Below are 18406 nucleotides of genomic sequence, written 5' to 3' on the forward strand. Positions count from 1 at the left end.
TAAAATCGTTCAAATTTTTATTCAAGTAAAGCTTCATTCATTAAAAATCTCCTCACTGACATCATCGCGTTCGCTCTCCATTTCAATTGTTATCTTTTGAAGCATCTCTGACGTATTAACTTTAGATTTGTTATGCAATTTAAAGGCGTACAAACAATTGTTTCTAAATACAATCTAGATCTAGAAAACATGTGTTAATGTAACTTTAGCTTTATTGGGTAAAGAATTCAAATAATTTCTTAGATTCAAATATCTCGAGATTAATCGAATCAAAATAAATTTGGTTTGTATATTTAAAAAATCGTTTTTGTTAAAAATAAATAAATAAAGTATTAGAAAAATATAACGAGATAAATAATCAAACCACATTAGTACTTAAACTAAACCTTTTTACGCGCTTGTTCGCATTTGGCTCTCCATACCCGCTTGAAGTATTTTACGGATGTGCCTTAACTATTCTGAAATCTGAAGTTTGTTGTATAATGTCAAAAACTAGCCAGAAAGAAAAGAACTTTTTCTATTATATTTAGCTATTCAAATAAAATGCATTCAATTCAAAATTTTTAATTAACAATGTTCTGTGCTATGATGAATTAAACAGCATTAAACAGTTTCAGACTATCTTACAAACAAGCTTATAACTGTAGCAAGTAGTAAATGATGTTTTCTTAAATTGATATATATTTAATTTTAAAACAAATATTTGGATTTACCTAGTTTTATTGCTAATAGAAAAATAGTTAAAAAAAAAATCTTGTTTGAAGTTTTTTGAAAAGACCTATCGCTTCAACAATATGTTTTTATCGTTGATGCCTAACTTCTGTCGATGGTTGACCCAAATACCATTCACTTATACGATTTTCTAAAGAACACAGCATAGGCATGAAGCCGTTGAAATAGACTTTTTTCAATTTGTTGGACCATTAAAACTTAATTAGCTATACCACGTAAAATATTATCAAGAAGACATATTTTTTTGCATTCGAGTTTCAATAGTGACATCTTATAACACCGGTCCTGGCCCGTCAGGAATCTTCAGTGTCACTCGGATTAAGTTAAACAGTTGCTTGGGGTAACTTAAGAAATAAACTAATATTTATGTATAAAATTTGAAACTAATGTTAAGCGTGTCATTATTAAAAAAAAAACTTTTAATGACGTAAGTAAGGTTTAATCAAAATTATTTTAAAATAAAGAAAAAAACTGTTTTTATATTTCTAACGATAATTTAAATCAAGCTCTGGATCGATGTCCACTACTCTCCAGACAACAATGTGTTCCAGCAAGATGGAGCACCACCACATATGTCCCATAAGACCCAGAGGTTACTCCAAGAGAACCTACCAAAACACTGGTCAAAAGTGTTATGGCCACCTGGATCTCTAGATTTGTCACCTCTTGACTATTCGATTTTGACGCATGTAGAGTCCAAGACTTGTCAACATCCCCACAACAGTGTCAACTCCCTGAAGGCTGTCATTAAAAAGGAGTGGAACAAGATGTCCAAGGACTATATCCAGACCACCTGTTCCAGGTTCATAAGTCGTCTTGAAGTTGTGATTGATGCTGAGAAAGGACATATTGAATAAAAATGTAGTAAATGTTTTTATTAACACCTTTTAATAAATAAATTATAAATTTGTTTTTCTAAATAAAAACCAAATGTTGCGGTTACATACAGTAAAGCATATTTGCACAAGATTTATACGAGAATAGCCTATTTATTTTTTTCGCTAAATATTACTAAGCGCCCATTATAGTATTTATAGGCAAGAGAAAGAGAAGCAACATTACGACGATGTGACAATGGCTGAAAGTTGGCGGCAAGAGCAAGTCCAATTACGTTTACAATACGTTTTTGCACCTTGCCTAAAAGAGAAAGGGCATCATTCGAATTTTACGGCAAAATATTTCAGCAACGCGTTAAAAAAAAAAAAGAGGATAAATTGACAATATTATCGTAAAGATTTTCATTGTTATTTTTATGCGAAAAAGATATTTATAACGACTTCCTTTGCTATTTTATAGTAATTTAAAGCCACAGCTGCGTATTTGTATTTTTTAAATTTTATAAACTTTTTGTGCCATTTTTTGTAAAAATATGTAAAACGTTACTTCATTATAGCTTTATGCAATATTTTTTATTAATCCTTATTAAGTACAATATATACATAACATTTATATATATGATTTTAAACTGAATCTAAATGTTAATATATACTTTTAATTGTTAATATTTTAAATGTTAATACTTTGTGTATTTTAAATTATATTTTTAAAGAGTTTATTGATATATAATTACAAAAAAGTCTTTGTATAAAATGTACATCCTAAGACGTTTTATTTATAGTTTGATTGAATTGGACTGAATTTATAAGTTTTTTTCTATTAATTCCTCTTGTTTCAAGCGTCGTTGAAATCACTTGGATCAGTAAAATGTGCGTTTTTTATTGAAATGGAAAAAGAGCTGGTGACTCATATCAAGCAAATGGAAGCTATGCTTTTTGGTTTAACACCTCAAGTTTTGCATAAAGTTACCTACCAGTTTGCTAAACTTAACAATCTCCATAAAAGGTTCAGTTCAAAAAGTGAAAAAGCTGGTGCTAATTGGTTTCGTGGATTTTTGACTCGACACTCACAATTATCTGTAAGAACACCAGAGCCAACCTATGCAGCAAGAGTACAGGGCTTTAACCAAGTCAGTGTCTAAAAGTTTTTTGACTTAATGCAAGCATTGTAGGAAAAGCATCACTATTTTCCAGATCAAATTTATTATGTCGATGAAACAGGCATCACTACAGTTCCAAATAAGCCATCAAAAGTGATTGCTACTCGTTAAAAAAAGCAGGTTGGAGCGTGACTTCTGCTGAGCATGGGCAGTTGGTTACAGTGGAAATCTGCATGAGTGCGACAGGCAATTTTGTACCACCCCTTTTTATTTTTACGAGTGTTCTCATGAATTCTGAACTAATGGATGCTGCACTACCCAGTTCAATTGCTGTTTGTCACCCATCAGGTTAGATGCAAAGTGTTACTTGATTCATGCAATTTGTAAAGCATGCTAACCCAACAGAGCACAAACCTGTTTTGCTAATATTAGATGGGTACAAAACTCTTAATTTAAATCTAGAAGTAAACAATGTTATTTTATTGTCTTCCACTGCATTGTAGCCATAGACTTCAACCTTTAGATGTAGCTTTTATGAAGCCTTTAATTACCTATTATGCACAAGAGGGTTAAAAATTGGCTGAGAAAACATCCTGGACGAGTTGTAACAATTTATTAAATAGGTGAACTGTTTAAAAATAGCTACTTGAGGGCAACATCTGCTATCACTACTGTTATAGTTTTTAAAATATAACTATTTTCCGCTCAATTGAAATGCTTTTACAGACAACGATTTTGCTTCAGCACTTTCAACTGATATTTCACTGCAGTTAATAAAAAAACAACACAAGATGGCTAAAATGTTAAAAGACTTTTAAATTTTATTGAGCTAAATACTTTTCTATTGTAATTATAAAAGGCATTTATGTTTACTGTATTTTTTGATATTTTTAAAAAGTAAACATATTATCATTTTAATTTTCACAAGATTAGTTCAAGAGTTGAATTTAGACACGTTGTACATTCTGATTCTGAGTTGACTCAGAGTGTCAATTTTTAATGTGAATAATGAGCAGAAGATTACGTATCATTATAAATTAGTTATAGTTAATTTTTGATTAATAATCAGGTTTAATTCAGAAATTAAACAAGGGGCTCATTTTAGGCTACCTCCAGGGTGAAAGGCTCCTAGCATCTCTTTGTTTAACAATTGTTTCTTAACGTAAGGCATAGTCACACTTAATTTTCTGATGTTAATTTATAGAGCATAGATTGAATTTCCTGAAAAATACTGTTTGTAATTTGCGGTTGGTTACAGCTAGTTGATTCTATCATTTTTTGAACAGGGGTCCGTTTATGTCGCTCTCCCCTAATCTAAATATGGAAATTAATAGTAGCATTCCTAATTATTTTAAATATTCATGTGATTTTAAGTACAAAAATTAAATCAAATATTAAAAACAATATTATGCAATCTATATGTTTCAAATAGGTATAAGCATACGTTAGTTACGAAAAAAAATTGGACGGTACAACACAAAATTTTTTATTTATTTCGAATCTGTTGAAATAAATTTCATTTGGGCCTTTACAAAAATTTCTCTAACTTTTTGAGTAACTATGATTGCTGAATAACAAATTTAATTGTCGAATAAATTTCACTTAATTAATTTTAATAACTGATCAACTTTTATTACATTGTCGTTTTTATCTTACATCTCTTCAAAAGCAGAGCTCTTCATTGACAAATCTTCTGATTCATTAGGCGTCTGGATTTCAGAGTTGACCCCTGCTGCTGTTGTTAAAAAAAATCTTTTTTTTTTAAAACTGGGAATCAAAAATTGTTTTCTTCTTACTTTTTGATTTTGATTTTCTAACTTCTACTTTTTTGATTTTTATGTTCACCTACCAAGTAATCAACTATAAATTATCTCAATAATGAAAATAATTATTGAATTAAAGAAAACCCGTATTCTATTTATAATAATATAATATCTCTCATCTTTCTCTAAAAACTTTTTTTCTTTTTTTATTAGCAAGAGCATTGAATTTCAAGTGTTTAAAAAATCAATATTCCCTCTTATCGAATTAAAGAAATTTGTTGTATTCTATTTATAATTTTTAAAATAAATACACTTTCTTTGTAACCGACTAATTAATTTTTGACAAAATTATTAGATACCTTTTGTCTTGTTTTTGTTCTGCCTGCTGGATGACCCATTTGACCTGGAAGCACCCCCACAGGCTCAAGTTTCCTTGTCTTGTTTCCATAAAGATGTTTAGTTTTTAAATGGTATCTGGAATTTGAAGTAGATGAGTATTTTATTTTTAGACTACCAATAGGTAATCATTCATAAAAATTCATAGAAAATTAGTCTTAAAAATTTTAAAAACATTAATGGATTTTGGCAAGATGCAATGACATTTATTTGCTATCTAAAATTTAATTTTTTGGACAACATCAACCAGATACAAAAATACTGGTAATAAGATTACTGGTTTTTAAAATTCTTATTGCAAGAACTATATCATGATTTTAAAATAATTAGTCTCACAGAAATTATGCTAAAAAGTAATGAAAAAAATTCTTATTATAAACTAGGTAATCGCTTATCAGATTAAATCACGTTGGTGGTGATGTGAGAATATTTATCCACAAGTCTATTAACTTTATTTTAGGTAATGACCTTAATATTATTAAAACAATATGTTATAATAATAATGAGGTCATTATTATAAAACAGTAAGCATTGAAAAATAATCAAGAATATTATGGTTTACTTTATTTATAGACCAGCTGTTAGTTAAAAATTTATCGGATGGCAAGACTTGGGGGCATCCATAAAATACATGTGCAGTAAAACCACTAATTTAGGATCCCATCCCTTTTGAACAAAAAGCTTTCAACATCCATCCCCTCCCCTTTTTTCCCCAAACTAAATTTACTTACTTCTGACTCCATTCTCTACCTCTACAAGTCTTTTATTTGTACCTGTATGGAATATTGTTGTCATATTTGGGCTGGTTTTTCTCATGAATGCTTTCTCTCACTTTTAGACAAGGTCCAAAAATGCATTATAAACCTAGCTGGACCTGCTTTATCTGGGAAGCTTAAGCCTCTCTGCCACCATTGTAAAATTCTCTTTCTCTTTTCTACAAATACTACCTTGCTGCTTGGTTGCTGCTTGGTTCTACAAATATGGTTGCTGCTCAAAAGAGCTATTTTCTCCATCAACCAAAACTTATTTAAACCAAAATTCTTGGCTCGTCATTCAGCAAAGTCACATCTTTTTACTGTATCTATCCCTGCATGATCTAAAAACTTTTATTCACCCTTTGCAACTCTCCCCCATCTTTATGTTTTCCTGACTCATACAACCTACAATGTTTCAAGTCTTCTATCAGCTGTTTCCTTGCTCTTTAACTCTATTCTTTGATTCTAGTAACTCGCAACTAAACAGTGGTTACTTACAGTCTTGTGTTTTATTGTAATTTCAATAAAGTTTAATATGGTGATATAAACTTTATACCTTGGTGAGAAATAAATCAATAGCTCATTTTTGAAAAATCGAGATTTACTAGTATACAATTTTTAAAGCAAAGTTTAAAAAAAAAACTCAAGAGTGTGCAAAGAAATTTCTTTTTTTCAATACATTTTTTATTATCATTCATTGATGAAATAATAAAGAACTATGAATAAATTTTTCTAATAATTATATTTAAAAATCATTTAATTTAATTTTAGTAATCAATTTAAATACATTAGTAAGGATAAAAAACATAAAGTTTTATACTTATTTGCTATTAATAAAAAAAGTTTCAATACTTTTGTATTGCAATGATAAAAAATATAAAACTTTTAAACTTTTATATTAACAAAGAAAGAAAAAATTTAAAAGAGAAATTCTTTTATTTCTTGGTTTTGTTTTGAAAACTTATTAAAATAAAAAATAAACCTAAAAGAAATTGCATTATTTACCTTGCTCAGTTTTATTTTTTTAGGAGTTTCTTCATTAACCTCAGGAGTTCTAAATCATAATTTAAAATCATCATCATCATCATCATCATCATCATCATCATCATCATCATCATCATCATCATCATCATCATCATCATCATCATCATCATCATCATCATCATCATCATCATCATCATCATCATCATCATCATCATCATCATCATTAAACAAATTTCTGTATAGAAACTCTACATTTTTACAGAAGATTCCTATTTCACAACGGTTGACGATAATTTTATAGTTTTTGCATCAATAGTTCAGAAATTTTTTAGATAACATTCTTAGCATGATTAAACTTAGACATTGTCATCATCTGTTTAGAAATCATACTCGCAAGCGTTTCTATACAAAAAAAAATCCTGTTTACTTGGTTTATCAGCATATTCATTGTATTGCAGTAATAGTTTTACTCTTTAAGTTGATTTTTTTTATATTACAAAATAAAAAGATATCTTTTATTAATTTATAAAATCTCTCGCCTATTTCACTATAAATTGATTCAATAGCATTATAAATTAGTTTACAGTTCTCATCACTTGTATAGAATTCCTACCTTCTAACACACATGCATGCACACACATTATTTCTGAGTTTTAAAATCAACTAGTTTTGTTTATACACAAATAATTTAAAGTATAAAAAAGTATAAAAATTTTATAGACAAAAAATATTCAATAGAATATTGAAAACAAATAATTATTTTATATGCGATATAACAAAAAAACATAAAATCCATTTGTTTCACATAAACTTTCAATTAAATCTATGACTTAATTGAAAGTTTGTAATTATAGCTGAAGTGAAAACGTTAAAGTCAGGTCAGATTATCCGGCTACTGGTAACATGTAACCCAGTACAATCTGCTTCATATCCTGCTGCCATGTAGGATACGCTTTTTTAGGCAAAAACTAGGAGAAGCCAACTCCAACTTAAAACACCCCCAGCCTTGAAGATCATGGTTGAGTAAAGGCCAGAGATGGCGTCTTGATAAAAATACTCATTTTGGGCAGATGTTAAACGCATCCGGCTACTGTCTTGTAGAAGGCCTTCTAGGCAAAGACTTGAAGGGTAAACAGATTCTATCTGTTGACCAGCCTCACATTCCTTCTTCATCTATTAGCTGACACAAATATATTTATAATACATTGTTTCCAGTTTATGAAGTTAAATGCTGGATCTTCTTGACTCAATGCATGGGTTTTGCTTGTGTTTCCGTTTTTATGACAAGCAACTCATTCTATTATCTCTTAATACAGCTTTAAAACTCAGTTTTATGGTTCTGAGGCTCTGTGATAGCTCTCAGAGTGGCTGATTCTATCAACAGCTGCAAAATATCAGAGTATTAACAAAGCCATGTTGCGCATGGATGGTGTCCCTGATCATATTTTTGGTGTGCATTGTCGGGGCCACATTTAGAGTCCTTTTTTACGACTTAGGGTTTGTTAATAGTAATAAGGCAGTTACTTGGACAATTAAATAATGTACGGAGTACTATCTATGCTTTGAGTCAAGTTCTTTAACAAATTTTTTTGTTATAGAACTTTGACAAAAAAAAAAGACTTCTTTATTTTTTATTTTATTTTATATTTCACTGTTAAAATAAATTACAGACGAGTTTTACATGGTAAATATCAGTATATAAAAGATTTTAAAAACAGATATGGACTCAAACAAGATATGGATGATGCAATATCATCTCTATCTTTTCATAGAGCCCCTTAATATAATAAAATATTGTCAAAAAGAGTTAAAAATATAAAAGTAATAAAATGGGGGATGTGGTGGGAATCGAACTCCGAACCTCTCGCTTATGAAGCGAGTGCTCTACCACTACATTATTCTGCAAAATTAAAAACGTGTTTTTTTGCTTGGAGCTTAAATGTTTTTAATGATTTTGCCATATATGCATTATTTTTTTGAAAAGAATTTCATTACTTATGTCCATGATATGCTATTGAATATTTTGTATTTTTATTTAATTTCTTTGGGAGTTTGAAGGAACTTGATTGATTTGTTCTTAAGAAATACTTTTCACTTACATTATTCTCAAATCTACAAATAAAATTAGCCAAAGTTGGACTATTACTATAATTATACATGAAAATTAGGCGCTGATAAAAATATATTTTGTCTAAATCCATCACTTTCATATTTCTCATTAAGGGTTTAGTATGCACCCCTCTTTTTTTTTCCGTAAATATTTTACATGCATGTTTTTGCAAATGAAGTATTTTTTTTTAAGTTTTGTTATATTAGCATAGTTAATAAAACTAAGAATTAAAGAAAAGTATAATAACTTTAGACAAACTGTATTTACATATGGACAAACTCTGTACATCAGACTAATGGTTTTACTAACTTTTGATTGTAAATATTAAATATGGGGAAGCCAAGATAAATTATTGTCAACAAGTATTCCTAAAAACTTTAAATAGTCTTGCTTTTTTATTTGTATGCTATTTAAAAATAGGTCTGGTAATTTAAGGAGACGATTTTCTTCTTGCAATTTTTCATGAAATAAGGTATACTGTGTTTTTTCAAGATCTAGTGAGAGTTTATTTGCCATAAACCAGTAATTTATCTTACTTAATTCAAAATTCATGTCTGCATAAAGTTGTCTGATACTATTGTTAAAAAGAAATAGGTTTGTGTCATCTGTGAACATACTTGGGTTTAACTTTACTAATGCATTAACTAAGTCATTTATATAAACTAAAAGAAAGAGAGGACGAAGTATCGATCCTTGCAGACTCCACACATGATTTTAAGTATTCCGCATTCTTGATTTAGAACATATTGTTTTTTATCAGTGAGGTAACTTTTAATCCAATGGTAGACCTTATTAGTTACTCCATAATGCTTCAACTTTTCTAACAAAATACAATGATCAACAGTGTCAAAAGCTTTTGAGAGAACGATAAATATGCCTAAAGTAAATTTATTTTTGTTAAGGCCATTATTTATTTAATCAACTAATTCAATACAAGTATGTTCAGTTGAATGATTTTTCTGAAATCCAAATTGTTTTAAATAAAAGAAATTGTTTTTAGTAAAATGATCAAAGGATTCTATTGTAAATTAGAGGTTCGATTATTTTTGAAAATACAGAAAGCACTAATATAGACCTGTAGAAAACGTTAGAATGATCATTTTTATAAATTGGAAATACTTTTGCTAATTTTAGTATATCAGGAAATACCCCTTGATCAAAACAAAGTTTTACTATTTAAAACAACAGTTTACTAATGCTTTTTTTTTTATTTGCAATTAGTATATTACTGGGTATATCATCAAATCCCGATTTATTCTTTTTTAAAGACAAAAAAGCTGTTTCAAATTCTTGTAACATCAAGTCAAAGTCATGCAATGTTGTGTCATCTAATGGTTTTAGATTTTAAAAGAATTATAGGTTGGTGACAAGGTTGGTGTAATTTTGTTAGCAAGATAACGCCCAGCATTTCTAAAATATTTATTTAACACCTCAGATCTTAGATATTTGTTTACTACATAATACATCAGTATTTTTGATATTCATTCTTTTTGGTAATGGTAATATTGATTCTTTTAGGTATGACTGAAGTACCAAAAACTATAAAACACAAAAAACCATTGTCATCACCAAACTCTCTAAACCTATCATTCACTAATATTCGTGGTCTTTGAAGAAAGTTTTCTTCTGTTGAGTCTTATCTCTTGCAAAGTTCACCAGACCTACTTGCTCTTTGTGAGACTATTTGAGTTTGGCTGTCACATCTTGTGAACATAGTGTTGATGGTTATCTTTCTTTAATTTGTAAAAAATGCCATTAGCCGCATGCTTGCCCATGGCATTCACATTCGCAAGAATTCACCCATTCGTCGGGAAACTAGGTTTGAAACTACCAACTATTATTTTATATGCTTTCGTTTAGCACCACTTTACTCTATCGCCTTTCTCTTTGTTCTATATTGCACTTCTTCATCTCAAGGCTGCACTTTTTTTTGATGTTATTTCTAATCAAATTGACCGAGCCCTCTCTCTTTTGTCATCAGTCAATATCGTTGTTGTTAGTGACTTTAATGCTAATCACACTGAATGGTCTGGCTCTAGTGTCAGTGACTCTGCAGGTGTTAAGGCCCACAATTTTTGCTAGTCTCAATCTTTAACACAAATAGTCAACTTTACAACATGTTTTCTTGATAAGCCGAATCATTTACTTTCTCTACTCGACTTATGTCTTGTTTTTGATCCTAGCCGGAGCTCAGTTTCTCCACATTCACCCTTAAGTGCTTCTGATCAACTATTATCCCATTGTTCTTTATTGTCAGAATCCCCCTATCAATGTACCTCTTACAACTACCTCAAAGTTGACTGGGACTCTTTCCGTGGTTTTCTTCATGAAGGCCCTAGGGTAGAAATCTTTCGTCTTCCTGCTGACAAATGTGCTTATTACATAACTTCATGGATTCGGGCTGGCATGATATCTTTAAATCTCTCTCGACAATTCAAAGTCAAGCCTCACTCTTCTCCATGGTTTCCAACACATTGTGCTGCTTCAATTTCTAATTGAAACCATCATTTCCATATCTATTAGCAAAACTACTCTCCAGAAAACAGATGTCTGTTTACTATTGCTAGAAACCATTGTAAAAAGATTTTGTTTTACGCCAAATCCCACTAATCTTAAGTCATGAAATCTCGTATTTTATCACAAAAATTAGGCTTTAGTGACTTATAGAGTACCTTTAACAGTATCAATAATAAGTTGAATTGTTTGCTAAGAACTTTTCATCAATATCATCTCTTGATTCCACTAGTCGCATTCTACCTGATATAGCCAACAAATAGGTTGTTCTACTGCTTGATATTTGTATCACTCCAGCTTCTGTATCTAAAGTCATTTCCTGCTTAGACTTTTCTAAATCTTGTGGTTCGGACAAAATATCTGTTATAGCTTTGCAGTGCTCTCCGGAGTTGCCTTCTAGACTTTCAAAACTATTTAACAAGTGCTTATCAGATTATTGTTTTCCCGCCTGCTGAAAAGCAGCATCTGTTATCTCTATTTTCAAAAATTCTGGAGAGTAATCTGACTTGTCCAACTACCGCCTCATTAGTCTTCTTCATATCACAAACAAGGTTTTTGAATTTTAATTAACAAACACTTCATCTCTCGTTTTGAATCTAATAACTTACTTTCTGATTATCAATATGGACTTCAATTTCCTTGTTCTACTTCTGATTTGCTAACAGTAATAACCGATAGGTTTTATCGTGGATTAGATAAATCTATTGCTCTTGTCATTTCTTAAGATTTTGATAAAGTTTGGCATGCTGAATTTTTCCATAAGCTTTCTCCTTATGGTGTATCTAGTAACATCTTTAAAATTATTGAATCCTTCCTTTCCAATTGTAGTATAAAAGTTGTCTTTGATGGACAGCACTCCTCTACATATCCTGTAACTTCAAGGGTTTCTCAAGGTTTATTCCTTGGCCCTTTAATCTTTTTAATTTACATTAACAATCTTCCAGATATTCTCACATCTAAGGTGGCATTGTTTGCTGATGATACTATGATTTAATCTTGTCTTGATAAGAAGCCAACACTCTCTGATTGCTTTGTGGGGGCATTTGAGTTCGAAAAAGATTTCACTTCTGCTACAGCATGGGGCTCCCAGTGGCTGGTGAACTTTATTCAGGTAAAACCCAATTTTTTTCAGCAAATTGTTATCGCAATAAATTAGATCTTCCTATATTTATGAACGGTAATGTACTCCATAAAGACTTTAATAGGCACTGCTCTAAAGAGCTAGCATCTCTTGTGCTATCTACAGATATTCATTATCATGTTACTTGTCATTGAATTAATTCTTATCTTTTTTCTGTGACTGTTCCTAAGTGCTCCAAAAACTCTTATTCGCCTTTTTTCCTTGAATACTGATGGTCTAAAGTTTAAAGAACACATGAAGAACAACGCTTTAGTGCTGCATAGTGTCATGTAAGATAGTCTGCATGGAGTGACGCTACCATTAATATTGTTAGGATGTTGGCATCTCTATGGAGAAGGGGTCAAGTAGTATATTGTTATGGCGTTCAAGTTTGTATAGGTGCCAAAAAAATAAATAAAGCGAGCTAAAAAAAGTCCCATAAACCATTTCATTGTGTGCTTTCTATGCAGCAAAGACAGGTCTGCAAATATTTTTGCCCAGGGATTTGTCTTGGCTGATGATGAAAACTTGTGACGTTGTATGGTATAAAATGATATTGCATGTTAAAACATGTGAGAAGCAACCAGTAAATTCTTTGGAGGTTCATCAAGCATTATTCAATATTGGTGAAAACAAATGTTAACCAAAGAAGTTGTTCTTAAACAAGCCATTAATTAAAGATTTAGGCCATTAGGAGACAGCGTTAATATGCAAAATTTAGATTACTTTGCTTAAAAAAAAACTATTAACAAAGCCTTTAAAAGTAAAAAAAAAAAAAATCTTTATAAGTGTTTTTTTGGCAATTTTCAATTTTAGTTTAACTTTTAAACATAATATCTTTATATTGGCTAATGATTTGTGCCTGAAATTTTTAGGGTATTCTTAGTATGCTTCAGAACTTTGGTTAACAGTTGGGATTTTAAATATACCTGTTAAATTTTTTTAATTAAGAAATTAGTTTACATGTCAAATCACTTAATATTTTAAGCAAATTTTCAATAATTCTTGATTAAATTTAAAATATGCCCTTAAACTAAAAAACCATTTATGTCAATAAGTCTGACAGGAAAATATTTTAGGAAATTCAATTTTAAACGCTTCTTCCACCATTATAGGTGTAAAATAATATATCAATTTAAGAAAAGTCTGACAGGAAAATATTTTAGGAAATTCAATTTTAAACGCTTCTTCCACCATTATAGATGTAAAACAATATATCAATTTAAGAAAAATCTGTATTTTGATTGTTTTTTAAAATAATATTTCAACAGAAATATATAAGTTTTTTGTTTTGTTTATATTTTTTATTAAAAAGTGCATTTTTGTAGTGTATTACCTTAAATAAACTGATGATTTTCTAAACTTTATCTCAACTCAAAAAGCTAAATCTCCTTCAAAAGTCAGCAATTCTCCTTCAAAAGTCAGCAATTCTCCTTCAAAAGTCAGCAATTCTCCTTCAAAAGTCAGCAATTTGTTTAAATTAAAAGTCAGCAATGTTTAAATTAAAAGTCAGCAATTTGTTTAAATTAAAAGTCAGCAATGTTTAAATTAAAAGTCAGCAATTTGTTTAAATTAAAATAGAAAACTAAAATAAAATAAAAACAGAAACAAATTGTTTAGAATAAATTTAAAACTTTCAAACTTTAAAATAAAAACTTTTTCAAAATAAGACGTAGAAAATTGTATATAATTCTATATAAACTATTTTTTACATTTACAAATTTAAATTTACATAAGTAACATATTTACATATCTATATATATTATCTATTTTCTATAAATCAAAAAGTTCAATAAAGTTTTTTCTTGACATTAACAAATAAAATTGTCTATGGGACAAAACACAAGAGCTGTTGTTAACTTTGATGTTATATTGCAAGGTTAATTCACCACTGTGTCTTAAAACAGCCAGATATTAGACAACTTTTAAGCCACCACACTACCATACTTTATTGACTATATACAAATAGCATTTCAAAATCAATACATAAGTATACATGACTTATTAAAGACTAACTGGTCAGGATTTTAGATTTTGAAGTTCCTACATCAGAAGTTGATTGTATTTCAATGCAAAAAAATTTTTAATTTTACTGTCAGCGAATAATCTTAAATTAATAGTGAGATAGATCTATAATTGAAATTATTGGACATATCAATATCTTATACCAAATACATACTTTATGTCAGTTAACAAGTCTTCTCTCCATCTGTAGTAAACATTCCATGTTAGTTTGAAATAAAAAGGTTAGCTTAGAAAGAATACTTTTTATACAACTTTATATACAAAATTTATGAAGAAAGTATTCTGAAACAAATTTTTATTTTAACAACAAATGTAGCAAAGAATTTAGTCAATCTGATGTGACAAATTTTACCAAACAGTAACAAATACTCATCGATATTTTATATGAATTACATTTTGATATAAAATACAATTAGTTTCAATATATGGAGAAACAAGCTGTTGGAACCTACTGATGGAGAAACGAGCTGTTGAAGACAAAAATTAGATAAGTGTTTTTACTAATTTAATTTATTATTGCTCTGTGCTCTGTTCTTTAAGAACAGAGAGCATTTTTAGAATACACCAACATAATTTATATATATATATATATATATATATATATATATATATATATATATATATATATATATATATATAAATATTTATATATATACATATATATATATAGGCCTTGGTGGGAAGCAAGAGCTTTAGCTCTCGCTTCCTGCCAAGGCCTAAAACGGTTTACGGGAGTAACTTACAGCTCTCGCAAAAGTTTTTTTTTCTCTCTCAAAAGTTTTATTATCATTGTAACTAAAATGAAATACACAAAGTCAAAAAAATTTAATTCATTGGATAATAAACAGGCACAGTTTTTGCAAGTCAAAAAAATTTTACTTTTAAAGAATTTTTTCATGGCACAACAAATTTTTTCATGGCACAATAAATAAATTTATATGTATTTTAAAATATGATATATATATTAACAAGGATGAGGAGTCCAAAAAAAGACTTCGGATTTGAATGCCAGAAAAAGATTAATTCTTTGTAGTTTTTGGTATCCAGGAGCTCTAATAATATAAAAAAAACTTATGGACTACTATTGGTAAAAAAATTAAGACTTTTAGTTAGAGGAACAATTTTTGAACACAGAGTCCATAGGTATAATGGCGACAAGGACTGCAGGATTCTAAGGCCTAAAAACAGTATGTTTAAAGTCATTAAATTTCATTTGTTTTTTTATTTAGCAGATCATTGGTCAACAAACATGTTCAGAGCTTCTAAAAACCAGAGACCAGGAAAAAATAGAGATATAAAACCGGAGTTCATTTAAGACTTTGTATCCCCGTATATAAATTTATATATACATATACATATACATATATATATATATATATATATATATATATATATATATATATATATATATATATATATATATATATATATATACACACACACATACAAACCTTGAAGTGAACAAAAAAGTAGCGGGATGGTATTCGGTAAATTAAAAATACCATCCTGCCTAATCATTGTTATATAGATAGATTTTTAAAAAGGTGGAGGGATGGTTTATACTTTATAAAAAGGTGGCAGGATGGTATCTTGCTACGTCGCACCTCACTTTGAGCACTATGTGTGTGTGTGTATATATATATATATATATATATATATATATATATATATATATATATATATATATATATATATATATATATATACATATAACAATAATTATTGTTTACTATAAAATAAAGTTGTTGTTGGTTAAAAAGAAAATTTTTAAAACTTTATCAACTTTTGTCATACTAAAGGACAATAAAAAAAATTAAAAACTGTATGATGATGAAACTATGATTTCATCTTTTCATTCAGACTTGTGAGTAAAATATATATGTACGCATGTATGTATGTTTATATATATATATATATATATATATATATATATATATTCATGTATATATTTATATATATTTATATACTAAATATATATACCTAATATAATATGCACATATACAAGATATATGTATTAAATACGTTTAAACATTTATTGGTAATAATATCTATAAATGGTTTCAATACAACTCTTAGATGTTGAAAAATAGAAATGCGTTATTTAAATAGAAAGCTAATAACAAATAAAAACTTAATTAAAGAGTTTATTCAAAAAAAGAAATATATTTATAACAACAAGCATAGCACTCTTCTTATTTTCTGATATCTAATATTACTCTGCGGAAAATATTTTAATAGCTGGACTAATTCAATATAAATGGCGAATGCCAATTTAATAAAAAAACCTCTTAATAGAAACTCTACCTTTCAATCGGGGTTGATAAAAATCAGGAAAACAATCAAAAAAATCGATTTTTTTGATTTAAATTGGATTTTTTTGATTTAAATTACATCTTGGAAAAATAAACTCTTAATCAAATAGCTTTTAAAAATATAATGACATCATAACTAAATTAATTTAAAACATTGAAAAATCTTTTTTAATGTTGATTATTTACAAATTTTCTAAGATTCAATCAATTAAACTCATTGATTCTAATGCTTTTTGATTAAATAGTTTGAATAGGAAAATTTGCCTGCTTTCTTAATTCCGACTCTATTTCTAATGTTTGAATGCACAAGACCAAATGATGAAAATATTCTTTCAACTCCTGCAGATGAAGCAACAGCAGTAACTGTTCAACAACTTTCAGTAATTCCAGATTCACACAATCGTTATATTTCCACCAATCACATGGCTTAATAGTTTGAACAATGTTATCATGGAACATAAACTTTTGAAATGGTGCTGCTTATGCTTTAAAATTAACCAAAAGTGAAAGAAAATCTGGATTCTTCGAAGCTGCAAAGTCCATTCCAATCTCTATTTCCCTATCAGTTAATTCTTTACCTATTATTGTTAATTCTAAATTTTATATTTAGAATTAACAATATTAGTCAAGAAATGAGCTGGGGTCATTGCCTGTTGTATTCTATTGGATAAATTCTTCTTAGCACCTTGGCTAAGCTTAGGACTTAATTCCCTCTGAAGATTTTCCCATATCACTACACAGTCACCAATAGTACTACTGTCCTGCTGCATCAGGTCTAATGCAACAGCAATTGTTTAAGCATTTGTAACAGTTCTTCTGCACTTCGCTTTACACCAAGGTTATTTATAATATTCTTTTCAATTATTGTTCTGTTTTCGTCACAAATTGTTCACAGAATTGGGCAGTGTTTGAGATAGGATTCAAGACAATTAGCCAATGTGTTGCACCTGACATCTTAGGACATTATAAGTCGTAGCCCCTCTTTTGCTTTGTATGTAGTAGCAGCAAAATGTTTGTTTCTAAAATATTTAACAATTTGAACAATCTGCTCCTTGATGTTTGGAATTGCCAAATATTGGGTTAACAATAAGAGAATATGAGCTGAACATCCATACGTAACAACATTAACATTATCTCGAGTTTCCAATTGTTGTCTCATTTTTGACATATTTGCTGCATTATCAGTTACTACACTGCAAACTTTACAACCAAATTGTTTTTCGCATTTGTTGATAGAATTAACAGCAGTGTCAACCAAATAGTCAGAAGTATGTGAATGACAGGAGGTATCAATTGTATCTACAAGATAGATATCTGAACTCATTGTTGTTACTGTTGCACAAACTATTGGTTCATTATGAACATTGCTCCACCCATTAATACTCATGGTTACAGACTGATCATGTTTCAAACCTGAACAGCTAGTTAAACAGTTCTTGTGAACAGTACCTAGTAGTTTTCCACCAATATCGATTCTATTAGGAGGATTATATCCTGGGCGTAAAAAATGGATCATCTTGATTAACTCTGTCTTGCCACTGCTTGGTCTTGTCACTGCCTTTTTATTTTAACATAAATTTTTTTTTTTATCTACAGCAGATTGGCTAGATTCAGTTTTCTTAACAGAACATTGACTAGTTTGTGGTTCTTCAGTTATCTGGTTGATATTTTCTAAGGTTTCTTGACAAATAATAATGTTTTCGTCATCTTGAACATCTTTGAGAAAATTAAATTTACCAGCACTTTTGTTGTTTTTCAT

The 18406-nt window shown here is 29.1% G+C and overlaps 1 protein-coding gene across 3 annotated transcripts in view; it reads right to left on the reverse strand.

Annotated features, from left to right (window-relative positions):
* LOC101239788 (PCNA-interacting partner) overlaps positions 1 to 18406 on the reverse strand; it is a 54084-nt gene that overhangs the window by 4051 nt on the left and 31627 nt on the right. Inside the window, exons 11-12 of one of the 3 annotated variants that reach the window (XR_010642320.1) lie at positions 6588 to 6636; positions 4791 to 4905 (exon numbers count right to left, since the gene is read on the reverse strand). Coding sequence is in view for 2 of the 3 variants with exons in the window: in XM_065812749.1 (XP_065668821.1) it covers positions 1537 to 1566; positions 6588 to 6636 (79 nt within the window). In the remaining variant the exon portion in view is untranslated. Of the gene's footprint in view, positions 1 to 1101; positions 1567 to 4790; positions 4906 to 6587; positions 6637 to 18406 lie in introns of those variants that run through there. The other 2 variants (XM_065812749.1, XM_065812748.1) reach the window with 2 other exon arrangements.

The sequence above is a fragment of the Hydra vulgaris genome, chromosome 12, assembly GCF_038396675.1.
Source record: "Hydra vulgaris chromosome 12, alternate assembly HydraT2T_AEP".
NCBI classification, from domain to species: Eukaryota; Metazoa; Cnidaria; class Hydrozoa; order Anthoathecata; family Hydridae; genus Hydra; species Hydra vulgaris.